This window comes from Seriola lalandi, unplaced genomic scaffold (genome assembly GCF_002814215.2).
Source record: "Seriola lalandi dorsalis isolate HSWRI2012SDOR001 ecotype SW California unplaced genomic scaffold, Sedor1 jcf7180002054336, whole genome shotgun sequence".
NCBI lineage: Eukaryota > Metazoa > Chordata > Actinopteri > Carangiformes > Carangidae > Seriola > Seriola lalandi.
In genome coordinates, this window is record NW_019524889.1 from 600,298 (window position 1) to 621,073 (window position 20,776).

Here is a 20,776-nt window from a genome sequence, read left to right on the forward strand (position 1 = left end):
ACACACTCACACAGATCAAGACACACACCCTTGTCTACGTCACAGTTAGTCAGCCAGAGGGGAAAGCCCCAAGAAGAGAGAGGCTGCACGGATCACACATGCTGCAATACAGGTTTTCACAGACACTGCTGCCATTGGTCAATCAGTCAATCAGTCCACTGACGTCAAACCTTTTGATGTAGAATTTGTTGAAATCCGTCAGAAATTTCTACAGTTCGGATGTTTAGAAGACAGGAATGATAATCCAATGACAGGGTTTGCGTCGTAGTCGGTTTAAACAAGAGCACGGACCCAAGAAAACACTCATGTTTGCCACTGTGTGTGTCAACACAGCTAGTGTGTACATAATGCACAAGGTAAGAGATGGCATCGCAAGTATGGTGATAAGAAACTAATACCAGGAGGCCAGAGAAGTGGAAGGAGTTATCAGGACAAGCAGTAGGTAGCTGGTAGGAAGAAGCAGTAAAAATAGAAACCAGCGTCTGCAGGAGCAGCTTCAGTCATCAGGAAAGTATCTTCTTGTCTCATGATAGAGACCACCTCATCGACGTCTCCGACTGTGACTGGTGATTTTAACAGTCAGATGATACAGATCAGCTGAGAGTGTGCGTGACCTCAGCCCCTGACCTGAACTAATGCAATCCTCCAGTCTTGCTGTCTGTCATAGGCTGCGAACAAATCAAATGACCAAATGTGGAATCATTTGGGGCGTGGGCTGATCTTCCACTAGCTGTGGAAATCTTATCTTGAAGTGTGGCAATACCGTTAGACTGCCTCAGGAGTGGAGGGAATGAGAAAGCAGACCGAACGGTGATGACAGCGGAGTGACACATTTCAACTGACCTACTCTACTTCTCGTGTTCTTCCTAAAGGCAAAGAATAGACATGCAAGTAAAAAAGGGAGGCGGGAAAGAAAGAAAGGAAGAAAGAAAGAAAGAAAGAAAGAAAGAAAGGAAAACAAGGATAGAAAGAAAGATTACTTTTTTTATCCTATAATGCTTTTAACTGTGTCCTCATTTAAATAGAGGAGCAGAGCAGAGCAGGGCCTCTCAACTTCTCTGATGACTCAGGTCTGATAACTGCCCTGTGATGTAATCCCCCAGGGAGAGACTGAGAGCTTCAGGCAACACACACACACACACACACACACACACACACACACACACACACACACTGTCAGACACACAGGCACCCAGATGTGCTCGGTCACGCGTACACATCCTGACACACACTGCTAAGCACATACATATTTTACATTTTGTGTATATTACAGTTTGTGCATGTAGAACAATCCTCTCACAGACTCGTACAGTGACACGGCGAGACAGAAACTAGACAGGCGTAAACAGACAAAGAGAAAGTAAACTGCACTGTGTGAGGACGTGCTTTGTGCAAACTGAAATATGTACACAAGCATGTGTGTGCACGCCCAGCAGCTCACACGCATCCACACATCCATCCTTGTTGGAAATTGGTTGCTGGTCTATAAATAGTTCCAGTGGTATTACGTACAAATTACAAGCCATTACATCAGATAGGAGTTACTGTGGCAGATTACAATTCTAAAAGACTGTTAGCCATTAGGCATACAAGCCTGCACACACGTTCGGATCCATTACATGTGGGTGATATTGGGAGGCACTTGAAAAAGGGCATGTAACCTGGATAACAGCTGCACCAGGGTCACGAGTCAGTGTTGGTAAAAAAGCATCATGAAACAAAATGCAAACCGCATTTTTCTTTTCTAAAGTGTCTCCAATCTCTCATATGTAAATTCACCCTCGATACCAGCTCCCATGTCAAGTCTTCCTGGAATACTGGAGCAACAGGGGAATTTTCCGATTAAGACGCACAGGGACTTTCTTGCTCTGAGTTGATGCTTCAGGCTGTGTACAATTATGGCCTCCCTAACCTTAACCACAACCCTTAAACGAACCTTAACCGACTATATCCTCAACATCCGACTGGCTGAGCTTTTTGGTAACAGTATTACCACAATATCTGGAGCAAAAAAAAAAAAAAGATTCAGTTCCTTTATTCTGTATTGTATCCTTTTACTGTTGAGGGCTGTGCTGTGTTTGAGATCATACAGTGTTTGCAACCCATTAAGGGGGGGGGGGGGGGGGGGGGGGGGGTTAGTAATAAAATAATTAGGGAAACTTAAAAGTGAAACGAACAGCTATGAAAATGGTTAACAGCACTTTTTATATTTAAATTTAACAGATTAAAATGATTAATAGACAAGGGAGGAAACTGAATTGTAAGTTTACTAGTTTAGTTTGTTTATTTATTTATTCAATAGGGATGAAGCAATTTAACATAGTTCCAATATAAATCATGAAACGGATGTATTGCACAGAGAGTTTATAGCTGTTGCTCATTTTCAACTCTTGCCCCTAGTAGGGCTTTTCCATGTACAGTGTAATTAAAATAGTCAGTTTTCATTATTATAAAACCAGAATTGCACAGTTTGGCTGCACTGGTATTTACTTGTTACAAGGTGCTGGTTTTTGCAGGTTCTCACTCTTGCCAAGACAAACCCCTCCACTCAACATCTGCTCCTTCTCTGTCTTACAAAACAACAACAAAGAACTGTAGCCTTTTATAAGATGATTTGGCTCACACGACCCACCCCAGCTCCATATTCCCATGAACAAGTGCCCTCTATAAAGCCCCCCTGACTCTAATGTGGTGCTGTGTGTGGCCCGGGCCACCACTGGAAAATGACGATCGGATGATGAGATGGAGACACAAAAATCTGAATGAGCCAAGGACAATTGGCCGTCCCCGCTCAGCGCCTGTAGTCAGCAGGAGTGGGAGGCAATAGCCAAGAAAACTCTGCTGACTCATGAGGAAGAGATGGTGAACTGTCCCTTGTCATCCAATTACAGCGTCAAATTAAGACCCACGACACAGAGGCCTATCTGGGCTCAGCGAAGCAAAAGAAGGCAGAAGGGGATTTAGTTGGAATAGTGAAAGAGGGAATAGGGAGGAAGGAAGGAGGGGAGGGGGGTAGGAGAGACGGAGGGATGGTATATAGAGGGAGATGTATTGAGAGAAACGTAGGACAGTGGCAGCCTGCCATCTCTGCCACTGTGCAGCCATGCATCAGACCATGCACTGTATGTTGGGTAGTTAGCCCACAGAGCCTGCTCTGTCTGTAAACAATGGCGTCTTAACACCCACTCGGGCTCAGAAAGTCGAAGGGTCGGAAGATTCAAGGAAGGTCAAGTTGCACAAATTTAAGTCAGAAATATGGAAAAGTTATAAATAATATTAAACATATGCAACAGGAAAATATCAGGGATCTGAAGGCAGAGGCAAAGTTTTATGGATGATTCTGACAGGTTCGCAAACACTTTCTGTATATACTAAAATATTAAAACAAAAAAATGAAAATGTGTCATCCAAATTAAAATAGGTTTATTTTAGCTTGGACCTTTTTTTTTAGCTCATATAGCCTTGCCTATGGCTTTCCAACACTTCTGGTGACCTGGGGACCATAATTTCCTGAGCATATCAAATGTGTTTGTTCAAAAATTTGTCTTTTCAGAAAGTTTGAAACAAAATATCCCTATAGTGTGGAAAGCTGTCCTGTCTTCCATTGATTTATTAATGTTTTATTTAGATAATTTGAATTCCATAACAAAGTATTAGCAGTTGAGGTTGAGAGATAAAATATCTTTCTTTACTAAAACTAGACTCGCACATGCACAGTATATGGCAACACACTTCTTAAAAGCCATTTAGAGCGGGTGATGATAATGCAAGAATCATCTCTCCTCTATTTACTGTGACCACCTGCTGAGAAACACCCTGCACGGGGCCAAATATTTTACCAAAAGGACTAAAGTGGGAGCGGATGCTTAATTGTCCCTCAGGGCTGATTGCCAGCAAACCCCGGGCAGCAAATGTCCTTTCAGACCATCGCTGATTTGGAGCTATTGTCCAATTACAGCAGGAGGGCAGAGGGAGGCAGGGGAATTGTGATTGGGCAAACAAAGGATGACATCACTGGCATAATTATGGCAATACACTGGAAATGGTCCACCGGTTGTACGGAGAGCTGCGGCGGCGTTGCCCTGTGCCCTCGCATGTAAGTCGGCCTCATATGAAAGGCAAAGTTTAGACAACCAATCTAATGAGAGATTGTGTTCCTCATAATTCTATTTTACACATTTGGTAAAACTTACAGTTGGCAGCAAAAAAACACAAGTAACCAGTTGTAATAATTCTGTGATTGAATTGTCATAAAACTACTGTATAGTAAAGCTATTGAATAGTAGCAATAATGAATGAACACCGCAGTTCAACAGCATTAAGGGAAAACATCTTGAGCACCTCGTGTTCCATGAGTGTAAAAAGAGGACTCCAGCATCAAAGGCAACTACAAACAATCATTCCCCATTCAGAGGAATCACAGTATGTGCCACAGTTCTGTACAAACTGTCCTCAATAATGGGAAGTTCTCTCCGGAGACGCCAAGATCACAGTGTCTTCTGTCTGTTACTCTCTCTCTCTTTCCACTGACACAAATCCCTACTTTAAATAAATGTGGCATGTCCACCCACCTCAAGTATTCTATTCATTTTTGTGACAATTCAAATGAGGAGCAAACGAACAAACGAACACGCACACACACACGCACACACACACACACACACACACACACACACACACATTAGGAAGTGACACTCTTGCAACAAAATGAGAACAAATGAGTCTTCTGACTCAGCTTTTAACTATGAACTGTTTCTCCCTGATTTAACATCCAACATTAGTTGCACTTTGTGTGTGTAACACATTAATTAGTTGGCTTTCAAACTTTCAAGAAGAATGAACATATTAATAATTAAGCATATAATAAACTGTTTCCTGTGGTACAGGCCAGAGGAGCAATACAGCAACAAAATAACCTAATAAAAGGGCATCAGTAATAAATTACAATTGACCATTTATTATTACTTTTTATTTTCTCATTTTCTATTCTCCTGCTTCTTCCTCTTTCTTCCCTTTTCTACCTCCTCACAGCAGCAGCTTCAGAAATCTGAGCTGTCCTACTTTCCGTGAGTGAGAGAGTGAGAGTGAGAGAGAGAGAGAGAGAGAGAGCGAGAGAGAGAGACAGAGGACAGAGGGAAGGCAGAGAGAGAGAGAGAGGGAGCTGCAGTCTCCATGACCTACATGAGTCCAACAGCTCTGTTCAGCTTTGGCCAGATGAAATGCCTACAGGCAGCAACACATTGCTCTCTTTGTGAAACACATGGACACACACAAACCTGGACACATGTGTGTACACCTGTATTCACGCACTTATGAGTGTGCATGCACGGTAGTAAAAAAAAACACACTCAAAATATAGAAAAAGTGCTGTTGTTATACTTGTGATTACAGTTTCTCGTAAACTAAACCTGAAGTTGTAACATCTACATGGATGACTAAAAGAGTTTTTACATCAATATTGTTTTGCATAATCAACAGTTTGCCACGAGATAAGACAAATGCACAGACACACACATTTGAGACTTTAACTATCTAAAATACAGAGACAGAGATGAAGCAGAGAGCGAACATGATCAGGGATTCCCATTAGCTGAAGGAGTAATGGGATCTGCTCCCCTGTTAGCTGGGTGAAAGTTGTGCCTTCTAATCTTACACTGCCTGCCTACTGGGACAAGGAGTGAAGGATGGACCATTAAAGGTGCATCATCCCCCAGAGCCTGGGTGGTCCAGTCATGCTCCCATGGAAAGACATACATTTAGTTAAATTTAATACAGAAATGAATTAAGTACAGAATGAATTATTAACCATTTTCTGATATTTAAGGCTTGTGGTTTCCTACCATTACCTCAATGAAGAATTTCAAATTCTCCGAATGGGTTCCCCTCATAAATCTATCACTAAAATATTAATGTGATGATATAATTTAATGCTGGGATAAAAGGAATGTTCATTTATATCTACTCTGTCTACTTGACAGTCAGCCCCTATTGATTTATTGATTGTCTGGCATTATTTAGGCTACTCTGGAAGTCTACCTGCTCTTGTTTGGTTACCTGGTGTCCACAGTTTCAGATCAAAATTGTTACATTTACTGTGAACAAAATTGGTGGCTGACCTGTTTCTGCAGAGCTTAGTTCACTACACTCAAATACACTGCCTCTTGAAATCCATCAACAATGCCACAATTGTAGTTTTATTGCACCATTTTCTTGCAACACCAGGCTTGACAGCAGATTGTAAAACTATATCTTTTTTCAATATCTATTGTCCGAGTGCCTGTATTAGCAGAAGCTGAAGTCACTCTTTGCTGCATGCAAGAAATGCATGTCTTTATGCATAATCACTACAGCTGGAATTCATTTTATGTGTATACGTTGCCGCTTTTATATTGGCTCAGGGCTTTCATGTGGGGTACATCACATGCGGTTTGCTGCTACACTCTAGGCAGTGGATGTTAGCTGCAAGACGGTTTAGTGGTCGCTGTGACACTGACCTATTTCTCACTGGAAGCATGTACTTTAATTTAGCATGTAACAGGATCATTTTCGTGCTAATATTTTGTGTCAAACTATTTGCATAAGCGAGATGCTTCCCCAAGAGGCAGCCACAAAATAAGTTCCGCTATGATGGTCTTGATCTTGGTGGGACTTTAGTATTTGCGATAGTGTCGAGCATTCTAAGCAATGCTACTGGTAATATTCTAATTCTGTATACATGAGCTATGAGATGTTGATCTGTTTCCAAGTGGCTTTGTCCAGTTCCAACATTAAAGTCTTATTTATTCAAACTGAGCCATTACTCAGACTAATCTTCCTCACCTAACTCATTACTCAGCAACAGGCCATGTGTATTAGTGTGCCTGCTTGTGCGCGTGTGTGTGTCTCTGTGGCAGTGTGGCAGTAGCAGGTCTAGCTAGCAGGTCGAGGCATGTTTCCATTTAGCGGCGAGGGATAAATATGGCCCTGACACATGAGATGTGCCAGACTCAACCACAACCTGTCTGGCTCTCCTCCAGGTGGCATTTGTTCAGCAGCAGCCAAACAATTTGTATTTCACAGCAATGAATGCTGCAAATCCAATAAGTCACTCAATGCAATTTGTGTATATGTTGGTGCGCGTGCGTGTGTGTGTATGTCTGTTGAGGGAGAGAAAGTGAACAGAGAGAGACATGTATGTTGACAAAGGGTTACTGTACTGCCTGCATGCTCTCCACCTCTGCCACAAAGAGCATCAGATAACATGCAAGTTTGTGCATGTGTGTGTGTGTAAGAGAGCGAGAGACAGAGAGAGAGAGAGATAGAGAGAGAGAGAGAGAGAGAGAGAGAGAGAGAGAGAGAGAGTTAGTTATGTTTGCCTTGGGCTTAGAGAAGAGATATAATTTTAGGAATAATGAAGCCAACAGGCAGGCATGCATCAAATATACACACATGGATGCACGCACGCACAAGCTCAATAAAGCATCCAGTTTGAGAGCATTATTTATATTCACATCAGTTACAAATAATCAGGAAGACATAAACAATCCAAATGGCGTAAACAGTCCAAATCACACACGTGCACGTGCACGCACACGTACACACAACAAACACAAACATAACTAGCCGATGATTACACAATAAAACAAGTGTCTATGTGTGTGTGTGTGTATGCGTGTATATGTGTGCGTGCGCGTGTGTGCTCTCCATGTTTCACTTTAAGATCCATTTAAAAGGAGGCAGGCTGCTGGAAGAGTGAGCCAACAGATTTCTGGCGCTGTGTCACCTTTGATCTCCGCACAGCGCAGCCTGCAGAACACATCAGCACTACAATGAGAAGCAGAACACACACGTACACACACACACACACACACACACACACACACATATACTGCTGCACTGCTTGTAAAGACAAATATACATACATTAGGTACACACACACAATACACACACACACACACACACACACACACACACACACACACACACACACACTATACACAAAACTGAACCTCCTCACAAACACTCTTACATTTAAACACACACACACACACACACACACACACACACACACACACACACTCAGGCCCACAGACGTTCCCACACATCGAGGCCAACAGTTTGGGCATCGACAGCATTCCATTCTGCTTTTCCGTTTACAGTGGAAAAATCTGCCCTTTGACCCAGAGTATTTCCAACATTCAGGAAGGAGGCAGCCAGGGAATGCCATGCTTCAGCGCTAAGAGAGTGAAAGGAGGGATGGATCGATGCCCATCATTTATGTACCGGGTGTTTCTCGTTTAAATCCTGCTGTGTTCTTTTTCAGCAACCCGAATGGATGCCTCAAGAATGTATTTAGTTCAAATTAGTTTTATATTAACGACGCATCACCCACCTCTGCAGTTAGCCTCAGCTCTAGAGAGCGTTGAAGCTTCTTTCAGCTAATTGTTATGGTTTTACAGCAAGAAACTGTTTTGGTTCACTCTCACAATTCTCATCAGTGTTATTTTTGGCTGCTGCCACTGCACCCTATCAGGCCAGCACCAAACAGACAGACTAGCAAGTGAACATACAGGAACATTTAGCAGCTAAATTTTTCTAGGAGTTGGTGGAGACCAAATCTGAACTCAGACGAGAGTGGATATTCGACTTACATTCATCAGGTGGACACAAACAAGACTCCAAATGAATATTAATGTTGCTCTGTGTCTGCATGTCCTCTGATGTTTGACATGTTTGCTAACACATTAACCATATCAACTTTAGCAGGCGATAATTTGTAAGTGTTACAGCCCATTTTGGGTAGAATATCAATTTAAGCTCTAAATTTTCTGAAGAGAACATTTTGGTTTCCATAGTTGGCACTCTCTGTGTTTCTCTGTGTAGCTACCATATGGTGGTGAGAGCTCCTCATGCTAACTACATAATTCCACACATTTATCTCTCACCAAGTGTTCATGGACTGAGGATATGATGAAAAAACTTTTAGTCATATGAAATTTTGCTTAATGAATTCTTAACAGATTTCCCTCAGCTGCTGGGGCGGACTAGCAATATAAGTGAGTGTATGCAACATTCATATTCTGCAGCAGCATATCTGGCATACTGATAATAATAATGGCCTTTTCAGCAGCTTGTAGAGGGCTGAGATGCACAGAGAGACCGTATGCTGTCTGTGTCATTGCTGCACCACATCTGCCTTCTTTCTGCCCAGAATGAGTCACTGAATACAAGTTAAAAATACAGCTTTTCCAGTTCCAACACAAGCCTAGGAGTAATGATTTTAAATTCAGATTCATTTAAATCAGGCTGCATGATTTCTATGAGCTAAGATGGTGGCTGCTAGCATCATGAGCTCATCATTTAAATTATACTTCAGTACAGTACACTTGATACCGGCAGCATTCACAAAATGCTTTTTTGATAAGTAGGTGTCACAGCTTTGAAGTCTGGCTGACTCAACTAGAGGCAAAGTCATGCGGGGGGGGGGGGGGGGGGGGGTTAGGAAAAGTGAGAGGAGGCGGGAAAGGTGATCAGCACCATCATCATTAGAGTAAATGTCAATGATCCCTTCAGGGATACTGTGGCACAGCAGTTGCCAAGAAAGTAATCCAGAAGAGAAATAGACAGAAAAGGATACTAACGTGATCTCACCTGCTGAACATGCTGAGGTATGGGAAATAAAGAAAAGTGTATTGGAACTATATTTATATGTATGTGCAGCACATATAGATTTTCACATCATTAAATATGCAGGGTTACTATTATCCAAGTTGCTTGTGTATGTAATTAAGTACATCTACATCCTGATTATGTGCTGCACATATGTCTGTACATGCTGCTTCCACCTCTAAACGTAACACTATAAATAGATGCAAACTTTGCAGAACCCTGAACATTTTACATACTAAGTTGTATCCGCCTTCAGAAAACACGTAACGTAAACAACATACAATATTTGTGTAACCCTGAACATTTTTCCATACCGTACCTGAAGAATAATAACAAAGGATTATTGTGTGCTAGAAAGTGTGAAGGGATGCTGGACGGACTGCTAGCAAGTTTGACCTGCATGATATAGAAAACTGTATCATCTGTTTTTTCTCAGACTGGGCAACGATGCTGGCACTTAGCACCAACAGCCCATTTGCTAACATTATTAGTGCCAACCTAACCTCCGCTGCTTGTCTGGCACCATGCTCTATTTTAGGCCTCTTACTTCATCATGTATGAAGAAGTATTCGTCGAGTGAGCTGAATTGTCAGAGAACACACTGCACCGTGCTCCCGCCTGTCTTAAATCAGCAAGAATTTTTAACTGTAAGTAAGAGTTTGGAGCAAAGGACAAAGGGGTGGAGGGATGACAGCGAAAACACTTGTGACAGACAGAAAGATAAACATTGACATACAGTCCAAGACACACAGAGATAGACAGAGCAATGGGACGATAATGAAACACAGACTGGAGAGGCAGAGACAGGGCGTGGGGATCCTGCCATACCATAGAGCACAGTGAGCTACAGGACATCCAGTCCAAGTACAGTAAATCCAACAAAATCTGGCAACCCAGTGATCAAATCAGTGTTCCCACACTAGAATGACTGGGGCAGCTCTGGGAACACAGTGTCCAAGTAAGTACATAACAGCACTCTCTACTGCACTGCTAAGGACAGACTGTCAGACAGAACCTAGACGGAGAAAATTAATGGATATACTGGCTAACTGCCTTGCATTGAAGGCTTCTTATAGGTTTTTCCATTGCACGACATGGATTACACCGGCCAAGCTTCTAGTACTTTCTTAAGTGATGTGTGGTTGTAATACCTGCTTTTTGGCCGGTAGGCTGTATATGGAAAGATGTATGTCATTTTAAAATTCCATAAAACCCACGTTATGTTTGTAATAACCCTTCGAGGCAACAGGAAGTAGGTTGTTTATGGATGTGTGCCTGTCTGCGCACACTTTCGCACATTCCACACTGGACTGGTGCCAGTGCTCATAGATGGCAGTTTGATGGTCTTAATCATCCTGTAGCTCATAAACTAACCCAGTGTATTCATTCTGATTTGGGCTTCTATGTTTCATTGATGCTAAACTTCACAAAAACAGCATGGATCTTTAGTTAGGCACACACACAAGCTGAAAACACATCAGAGAACCTGCACTTTATACCCATCAGTTTTAAACCACTGAACACAGTGCACAGTTTCCCCTTTAAGAGTGCACAGGTAAGGAGAAAAGCCGGAGAGAGCAGAGCTACGAATGGAGAAATGAAGGAAAACGGGAGGGAGAGGACAGCAGAGGAAAGTGAGGTAATTGGGAATCATATGGCCGTGTCAAACAGCTTGCCCAGTGATTCCTGACAGCCCTGCACTGCATCCTCATGCCTCCTGCACAGAGGCCAAGCAGTGAGGTAAGGAGGAACAGAGGGACAGAAGTATGAGAGTCTGTCAGAAAGCGCCCGGAGGTCGGAAAATTCAGTAAACTAAACAGAGAAACTTCTCAACAGCAGGCTGGCTGACTGGACTGGATGTTTGGAGGGCAGGGAGAGGGGTAGATAGAGACAGACTGGCAAGGAGAGATAAAGACAGGGAGAAAAAACTGGCACAGAACAGAGAACATGTGGTTGAAATGATTAAGGTCAGAGGTCTTAGAGAGCGGGCTGGGTGCAATAATTTACCTGCTCACCATCCCACTTGTCAAACCTTAAACAGATCACCAAGTTTTCCTTGTATCACTCAAGGGAGGAATAAGGGTTTGTGAGAAAGCAATGTGACCACCTCTCCTCACGCCTCCAAAGCTGGACCCCAGGGGCATGTGTGTGTGATGAGACTGCTCTGCGGGAGGTTTTTGCAGTGGAAAGGTGCTGAATTGAATTTCCACTGAAGAACAACCACAATGAGACATACTTTCCATTGCCATCAACAATGAATAGACACTGCCAATGCTGTAAATAGTTTACAGAACTCACAAAGACAAACAGGCAGACGTGAGCACAAACACACAAACACACAAACACACATGCATCTAAAAAAAGAAGCACACCCATGTGCGTGGATGGATGCACAGGGCACTCACACAAGTTTACATGAGTGTGTGCTTAGTGTGTGCACTGTAAACACACATAAGGTTTTCAACAGCTTTCTCAGCATTGGCTCTTCATTGCAAAACAAAACTAGTAAAACACAGTTTTTTGTCCTATATCTAGGAACAGTTTACCTTCACAGCCACGTTTCAGATGTAGTGCATTCTGAACAGAGGCATGGCAAGACTTCAACACATGATGCAAAAACTTTTTCACACCCTACTCCTTAGTTTCTAATATGACTGACAAAATTAAAAAGATCTTGTAAGTGAACTTCATCAAAAACAATCTCATGTTACAGCAGCTTCAGAAAGTATTTTGACTTCTTACACACTTGTTGTGATGTAATGACCACGAAGCACACAGTCAAGGCAAAGCTGGAGAGGCTTGACATAAAAGTCTGACTGTCCTTGAGTCAAAAAGACAACAGGAATGTTATAATCAAATTATGCTATGTAGAAAAATATCAAAATCCTGCTCTATTCATTCCTGCTCACAAACAGAATAAACAGGATTACTGTGTTCTGGGGCCATAAATGCAATCAGTGTCAAAGGCTCAAAAAAGCAAAGTCCATCTGCAGTGGTCAGGTTTTATTGACCACCTAGTCACATTTTTACATATTTCATCATCTGATTACTGTAAAATCACAGAAATAATTTAACTCCACCACTAATCTCCAACTCCCCTGCACCTCCTCTAATCCCCCGCTCCACTTCCTGGTCTAATACTGCACTCTAAACAGGATATCTGGGAATTCAAACACCAACAACAAGCCTGTCACCCAGTCTAATAAATTGGTTTCTGAATATTTACCAGACATGACCGCTTCACTTACATGGAGCTTAAGTTATGTCATAGCCGGTAATTCAATGCAAAGATAACAACAACTTAGTGAAACATTAATCTTTGACCTATCTACTGTATGAACAAGGATTTGCAATGCAGTGTTCAATTTATTCCACAGCTAATAATTCAAGCCTGCAACAACACCACAAAGACAGAAACTCATGGAGACAAGAATGAAATTGAATCTTTCAAGGTTTAATCCAACATTAACCATTTAGGACTTTATTTATGCCACAGATGGTAATTCAAAGCCACAACTTCTCTTTCAGCATTTACTGGATGCCACCGGTTCATCAAGTCATCAAATGATTTATGAACTGATGTTTTAAAGGAGAGCAGATCATATTAAAGTCAGACTTGCATAATGGCTCGAAACAACTTAACTGGAACTGCAGTCTAGCAGCCATGACCAGAACAGGCCAAGATCATAGCCAGGGTAGGGTATTTATGAGAAATAATCCTCCCTCACATTACTGTAAACTGGTATGTTACTGTAAGCAGCATTGGCTGGCCCCATATGAAGATCATTAAAAGTGACTGTAGAGGGACTATGACTTCCAGGAAGAGACGGACCAGCCTCTAAATCTCTGTCAACACATGAACACACAAACACACACACATGAACACGCAAATGCAAACAGGCTCACAGAAATGCTGCCATGTGTGCAGGTACACACACACATGTGTACAAACGTGCGCGCGTGCATGCACGCACACACACACACACGCACGCACACAGACACACGCACACAGACACACGCACACAGACACACACACACACACACACACACTCACGCACGCACACAGACACACGCACACAGACACACACACACACAGACACACACACTCACGCACGCACACACACCTCACCTCAGTCTTTTTTTCTCAAACAAAGCCACAAACCCTGTTAAGCACACACATGCACTGTGCAGCACAGTACCGTCATATGCAAGCAATCTACACGCCTCAGATGAGCAAAACATGGGGGCAGATGTAGAGCAGGGAAAAATTCCTAAATGCTTATGTCCAACACACAGTCGACCACTTAATACAGCTTATTTATGATACCCAAATTCTGCATCCTTCAAAACAAGTAACTTGAGTCACACACTTCTCAGTTGTCAACATAAAAGTAAATCAAAATCAGCACATGTCTCATATCCTGTTTTTTCAAAGGGAAAAGCATCTGACATGACCTCCCATACTGTATGAAGACAATGTTTTGCATTCGATGCAACCACACTATATTATGACTAATTATAACTTTCATTTCTCAATACCTGAAAAGTCGAAGTTTCTGAAGAGAGAAAAAATTTCGACAGTGTGTCTTTGTGGGGATTTGACTTACATATTTGCCAGTGGAAGGTTCTCCGGGAGGTAGGGACCCTGGACTGAGGACAGGTGAGCTCGCTGGACTGCAGAGCTCGGGGAAGGGGTTGGGGATGGCCGGGAGAGAAGATGTCCTCAGCTGCTGCTCCTCCACCTGCAGCCTCCTGAACAATGGAAACAGGACAAAGGAACAGTCAGAATGGTAACGGCAGCGTAGCCTGATGCACCGAGCGTGCAAATTGGCATCAGCTTGTGTTTGCTAATTATTCAGGCAAAAATCTTAACTAAAGCCCAAGGTCGCGCCCTGGAACAGCCACTTAAAAAGTGAGATGGGAAAACTTTGAAATGCGACCCGCTGACATGAGAAATATGTGCGGGAGAGAGAGAGAGAGGTGGAATTAATAAAGCATTGCTGTACAGTATCCAGGCTCATGTCTGTTTCCGTCTGATCTACCCGTAATGAACAGTCTCCCAGCAAGTGGAAATCACAGACCCCCGCAGCCTGCTAGCTAATTTTCTGCAATATTTATGGTGCATCAATTTTGAATCAAGACATCACTTTAAAGCAGTTTTTAAATGAGGCACATACACTGTGAGCCAGTACCCTTAAGAACGGATGATGATTTGACAGTTGAACATAAACTTTTCAGGATCCAATCATTTAATAAAAGAAAAGTGCAGGTCAGTTTGTGAAATTCAAGCTCCGAGGCTAGCTTAGAGAATCAGTGTAGGAGACACTTTCTCTTAGTCTCTTTCTCTATCAAACTGTCTCTCTGTAGAACCCAGTGAGTTCAAAAGGGAACGGGCCTTTTGATGTCGTCCCATCTGAGCTTGAGAACAGGGTTATTCAGAGGTCAGCCTTGAATAATAAGAACTTCAGGGCCTGTGTGTGTGTGTGTGTGTGTGTGTGTGTTTGAAAGAGAGCGCTCTTAAGACAGAATACTCCATTACCTGATTATCCCTCCTCTGGTTCTGTCAAATACTCCAAAGGCAAATAATAGAAGCTGACACCAGCTCTGCCATGAATGCATGTTTGTGTGTACACTATGTATGGGGCCTTACTTCAGTTGCCTCAGTGTATGTGTGAGCGTGCATGCCCGCTTTTCAATGCATACCACGATACCCTCGGGAGAATATGGGTTACTACTGTTTAAATTGAGGGAGACGTTTGCACTTGGTACTAAAATAAATGAGATTTTTTACCTTTCTCCTGCTGCTGGTGTAGTTTGAGACAAAGAGGGAGTGACAAGGAGGAACGGGTCATTCAAGGGCTACAGATAGGGAGCGGGGAGGAAACATTGCGCCCAATTATTGAGAGGGTGTGGAGGAATGAGTGTACAGTGAGAGGCTTCTTTTCCAGTGTGAGAGGAGAAAAAAAAGGGTTTGAGCTCTGCATGTGAGGCTCTACATGTGCAAATGGAAGAGGTTGGAGGGAGGCAGCTCACAGCTTAGTGCCACACTTCGGTTGCCTGAGTGCATGTGTCGGTATGTGCCTGAGCGTTTTTGAGTTTGCTTGCTCAAGGCCTACTGTATTTAGACATTTGCTGTATGATTTTTTTTTTTTTTTTTTGGATACTCAGTTCTAAATGCTTGAGATGTGTTGTAAGTTTTGATAAAACACCTTTATTTTACTAAGGCCAGTTTATTTTAAAATAATCAATCCTCCAGTAATAAATTCTATTAGGACTACCACAGAAATATTGCAAATATTAACAACTTAGAAGCTGGAACAAAGTCATGTTCAGCTTTTTATAATAATAGATAACAATTTTCTGATTAATTTTCTGCTGCTCAAGTAATTGTTTAAACTTAATGGACTGATCCTTTCAGCTTTACATTCAATAGATACACAAGTGTTCACTGAAAATCATCTCTCACAGTTCGTACGTTTGTGTCACTTTCCTGTTAAAGAGCTTATCGCTTGCCAGAAAATGCAAATCGAACTATTATCACTCATTTTTACTTTGCATCAAAATTAGCACAAGGTCAGGGATGGAAAATCGACTCTTGAGGTACAACAGAATCAATATGTTGCTTAAGAGCACTTTGCCATCCAACGCCGCATTCACTAATCCTTCAGACACTGTTTCAGTCATGTTAACATTCACATGGGAGCAGCTCTATGTTTCTCTCTGCTACTGATTATTTATTTCACTCTCCCAACTCACTCCATCACTCGGCAGCCAAATATATGTTAATGCGTGCTGTACGTTCACAGTGAGGGTTATCTTTCATGTTAGTCCGAATCCTTACCTCCAGGGTTCAGCTGCCTTTCATACTCAGTTGCCTGCCACAACAACCCACTCGACTATGAGCTGCTGAAGTGGCCAAAGGAATTGTTCTTAATGGTTAAGAATCTGCGTACACTGTGTAAACACCTACCTGACGGCGAGGATGTGCATGGGTTGTGACCGTCTGAGGCTGGTTTGGGACGAGTCCGCGGACGAGGAGGGGGAGGTGAAGGGCGGCTCCGGGGAGACGTGGCTTAGCGCGTGCGAGTGCTGACCCTGCCGTGGGTGGTTAAGTTGTGTGTGGTGATGGTGGTGATGGTGTTGGTGTTGGTGTGAGGAAGAGGTTTGTCCGTTGTGCAGTAGTGGGGTGGACTCTGTCTGCTGACCACTGCAGGTGGAGTACAGGCTCTCCAGCGAAGAGTTCATATCATTCACCAGGGCCTCGAGGTCAACGTCATCTTCTGGTGAGAACCGACAGAAAAGAAAACTTCACTGAGAGAATGTTAAGACAGAAAAATGCCAAAATCCCTCAAATGTGCGTCTGTCAAACGGATAAAAAAAAGTGAAAAAAACTAAACTGACCAAAGAACAGTGTGGAGCAGAAAACACATCAGTAAAGCTGGACAGAAACTCAAACCCTAAATGCAATAAAGCACAATAAAAGAAAAATGAAAGTCCTATAAGCCTGCTGCTTTGGTTTCAAATAGTTGAGGCACACAAAAATAGGTAAAGTCACTGGATATTGTTGGGACTTTCCCTTTTTCTATTTCAGTTTCTCTATCATTTCATTGTGGCCAGGATTTGAACCCTTGACCTCACTTTGCACCACCTTAATTCCAAGTAATACTAAAATGAAAAAAAAGAAAAAGGAGAAAAAAAAAACACTGGCATACACAATACACAAGAGTGCACGCAAGCACACACACACACACACACACACACACATTGGTAACCAGTTTTGCCAGTGCTCAATCAACAAGACTTGACTACACACATTGTGCTGCCCTGTGAGCTAAATCTCCAGGGATAACAGGTACAAGCACAAACCTGCCCGTAACACTTTTCAACTCTTACCACTGGGGTTCACAGCAAAGGCATCGCACTGTAAGCATCTGCTCTACATTGGCCTCACGTATCAAACATTCTGCTTTTAAAAGTCTTTAAAAGCAGGACGTGGAATTCTTTTCAGAGGAGGAATCTATCATCAAAGCCCCTGTGAGAACCTCAAGGCACATTTAAATTCATGAAGTGAATTTTTCAAGCGACTGCAGGAGCCTGTTGTATCAAAGTTTGAAGCTAGCTCAATTGAAGGGAAGCTCACATCTAATTGCTTCATGCTGTGAAAGTTTTATCATCTGGGTAAACTGGGCGCCTGTCTTTGCACTTTCTAAATTACAATCTGCATTGACGACTATTCTTCTGATTAATTATTCTTCATTATGAAAAAGAAATTCATGTCATGTATTCATCATCACATCTCTGTATTCAGATCCCACCACTGTACTGTAGGAAACAAGTGAACCACTAGGGGGAGACAGGCTCTAATTGTACAGGGCAGAGGCTCTCAGAAGGAGGCTCACATAAATATTAGGACATGGACTCACTCACATTTAAAAAATGTTAATTATGGTGTGACTTATGGCTTAGGACAGAGTCAAGCTGCTATTTGAACTGAAGGATTGAGAAACATATATGTTGATGTGAAATTTGAATGCAATTATTTTTTATATACTATTACTAATATGACCATTGATTCTCTCAGTGGGCTTACATTATAATCTGGTGGTTTATAACAGCAAAAGAGTAATGATTTCAGTCTTGTACTTATACTTTATTTTCCCCTTATTATAACACCAGAGGTGCTGTGTTTTATTTATTTTAATTCTTTTGTAATAACATGCAAAATGAGAAAGTCTCATTTTGATTGACTGAATAAAAACAAAAAATGTCTTAGCTCTACAGCATCTTCAGGATCTACAAAAACACCAGTCATGGCTCATGGTTCAAAAACCAAGCTCTATGAATGAATGAATGAATGAATGAATGAATGAAAGCATATGAAACACCATATTATAACTTTTAATATGTAGTCCTGCTATCAGAAGTCCAGAGCTTCAAATGATGTAACTTCTTCACCACAGCTTAGGGTGCAGGACAGCTGGATCACGTGAGGTGATGTGAGGGTCATTGGAACTCTAAAGCAGCTAAGAGCTCCACTGCTCAGCAGAAAGCTGACAGTGGGAAGCAGTAGTTTGACTGATATAAATTTTTAATATTAGATTTGTGTTTAGTTTTTTTTTCTAAGTTCCAGAGGGAACAACAACAACAGGAGCCACAGGTTAGCAAGCCATTGAACACCCCCATCCCTGCAGGGAGCAGCAACCAGCTACCCTGCTAAACCCAAATTGTGGCCTTTGAGGAGCTTTTCCTGAAAACGTGTCAGGTAGCTGTATCACAGGTGCCTGTGATTCACAGGTGGTTAATCTGTAGGTATTAATAGCGACAGGTAAGCTGGAGCAGCTACTTATAGATAGCCTGGAGAGCTAAAGAGCTATATACCACAGGACACAGGGTGCATACAAAGCCATACACAAGGCTAAAGGACAGAGCAAGACACCTGTAACACAAGACAGTACAACGTTAATGAAAATGTTCATCTCTTTTTAAAGTAAGAGTAATCGAATATGCGCTTAACAATACAGTAGCTGTTGAGAGTAAACCAGAAACTTAATCAAAGGAAAGCAAAATTCCCAAGATGACGTCAACTGCTCATCATCCATCATTCTCACTAGGTGAGACATGAACCCTGAAGCAAGTGAGAGAAAAACAAGCTTCCTCATAAATCCGACCTATTTTGGCCTCTGGCTGGAGGGACTGGCAGAGCTGTTTGTATACAAAGAAACACAAGCCATAAATTCACACATGGATGGAAGGATTTGTGCTTCACTATCGTGTACGATCTCATTCACCTATGCATGTCACAATCAGGCAAACACAGGTATGCGTCATGCACCCGGGTGTAAGACAGAGAGATTGATGACACAGACAGCATGCAGGCAGACACGCACACACTCAACTTAAACCAATGAATATGTGGAGCAGGGAACAAACCGTGGTTGTTCTTTCCTCGACATGGAGTCATGCCAGACACTTGGCCTTGGAAGGCACAAGAAACAGCATAAACACCTTTACTTATGCCCACCAAACACACAGCGGTCACGGCATGCCTGGCCTCACAATATTGCAGCCATTAATTAGATCCTCTTAAAATATCAGAGCAGCTCAGGCGGCAGGGAGCACACAGAGCTACAGATGTAGACAGAGCAGTTGACAGTGGGAATCTGCAGCTGTGATGCAGTCGCTAAATGGCACCAAACACTTCAGCGAGTGTCCCCAAACTGTCGGGATCAAAATGTTATGTAGCTGAGGTAACTGAACCTTTACACCACCGCCATGTGCCAAGCCAAGTGGCTTTCACAACAAAATGGAGACTGTGCCAGTGACATCCAGGAACATCTGACTGATAGCAAGAATTCATTTTAAAGCTGTATCCACCTAAAAATCGGAATCTGTGTTAAGTGTCTGTGGCTCTGGAGTGCAGCAGGAATTACAGGATAAATCGGGTATAAAAAAGGTATTAGCACCTCTGGGGCTTTATTATGGAGAAAAGCAATAGAAGTTAAATGAACTACTAATGCTGTGTAATAAATGAACATAAGCAGAGGAAACAAGCACCTCCTTAACAAATCCTTCCTCTAAAGAAATCATTTATTTTAAGATGTGTGATTATCTTGAATCCCTTCATTTAAAAGGCCGTGGATCCACGTGGAGGTGCCTTAATGTTTAGTTAATATTGTGCTCCTCAGGAACTATACTAGAGCAGCAACTAACAACTACTTTCACTAGTGATTAATTTGATGGCTATATTCTTAATCAACCGATTAATGGCTTAGTCTATATAAAAGCCTCAGCTCTAAACTGTACACCATGTTTTTCAATATAGATTGGCTATTTGCCATATTTCAATATTGGCTTTCATTTTTTTTTTCCATAAATTTAATGACTGTTTCCGCTGAACTTTAATATGTCATAATGAAACCTTTATTTTAAAGTCAGTCCTTTGTCCCTCCCTTTTTGTTCTTTTTTTAGATTTCTGCTTAAATTCGACTGTAGAAGTCAGAGCTAAATGGAAAACCCTGATGGGTCAAAGGATAACACTGACATTATTGTCCTCATTTCCTCATTGTTTCATTTCTCCCATGGCCTCAGTTCATTTGCTTCTCTTTTCCTCTCATGTTAACCCCCCCCC

The 20,776-nt window shown here is 42.2% G+C and overlaps 1 protein-coding gene across 3 annotated transcripts in view; it reads right to left on the bottom strand.

Moving 5' to 3' along the window:
• Positions 1-20,776, bottom strand: part of grb10b (growth factor receptor-bound protein 10b) — a 65,971-nt gene that overhangs the window by 19,285 nt on the left and 25,910 nt on the right. For all 3 annotated transcript variants that reach the window (XM_023407499.2, XM_023407501.2, XM_023407498.2), the window contains exons 4-5: positions 16,619-16,928; positions 14,256-14,400 (exon numbers count right to left, since the gene is read on the bottom strand). In XM_023407499.2, coding sequence (XP_023263267.1) covers positions 14,256-14,400; positions 16,619-16,928 — 455 coding nt within the window. The remainder of the gene's footprint in view (positions 1-14,255; positions 14,401-16,618; positions 16,929-20,776) is intronic.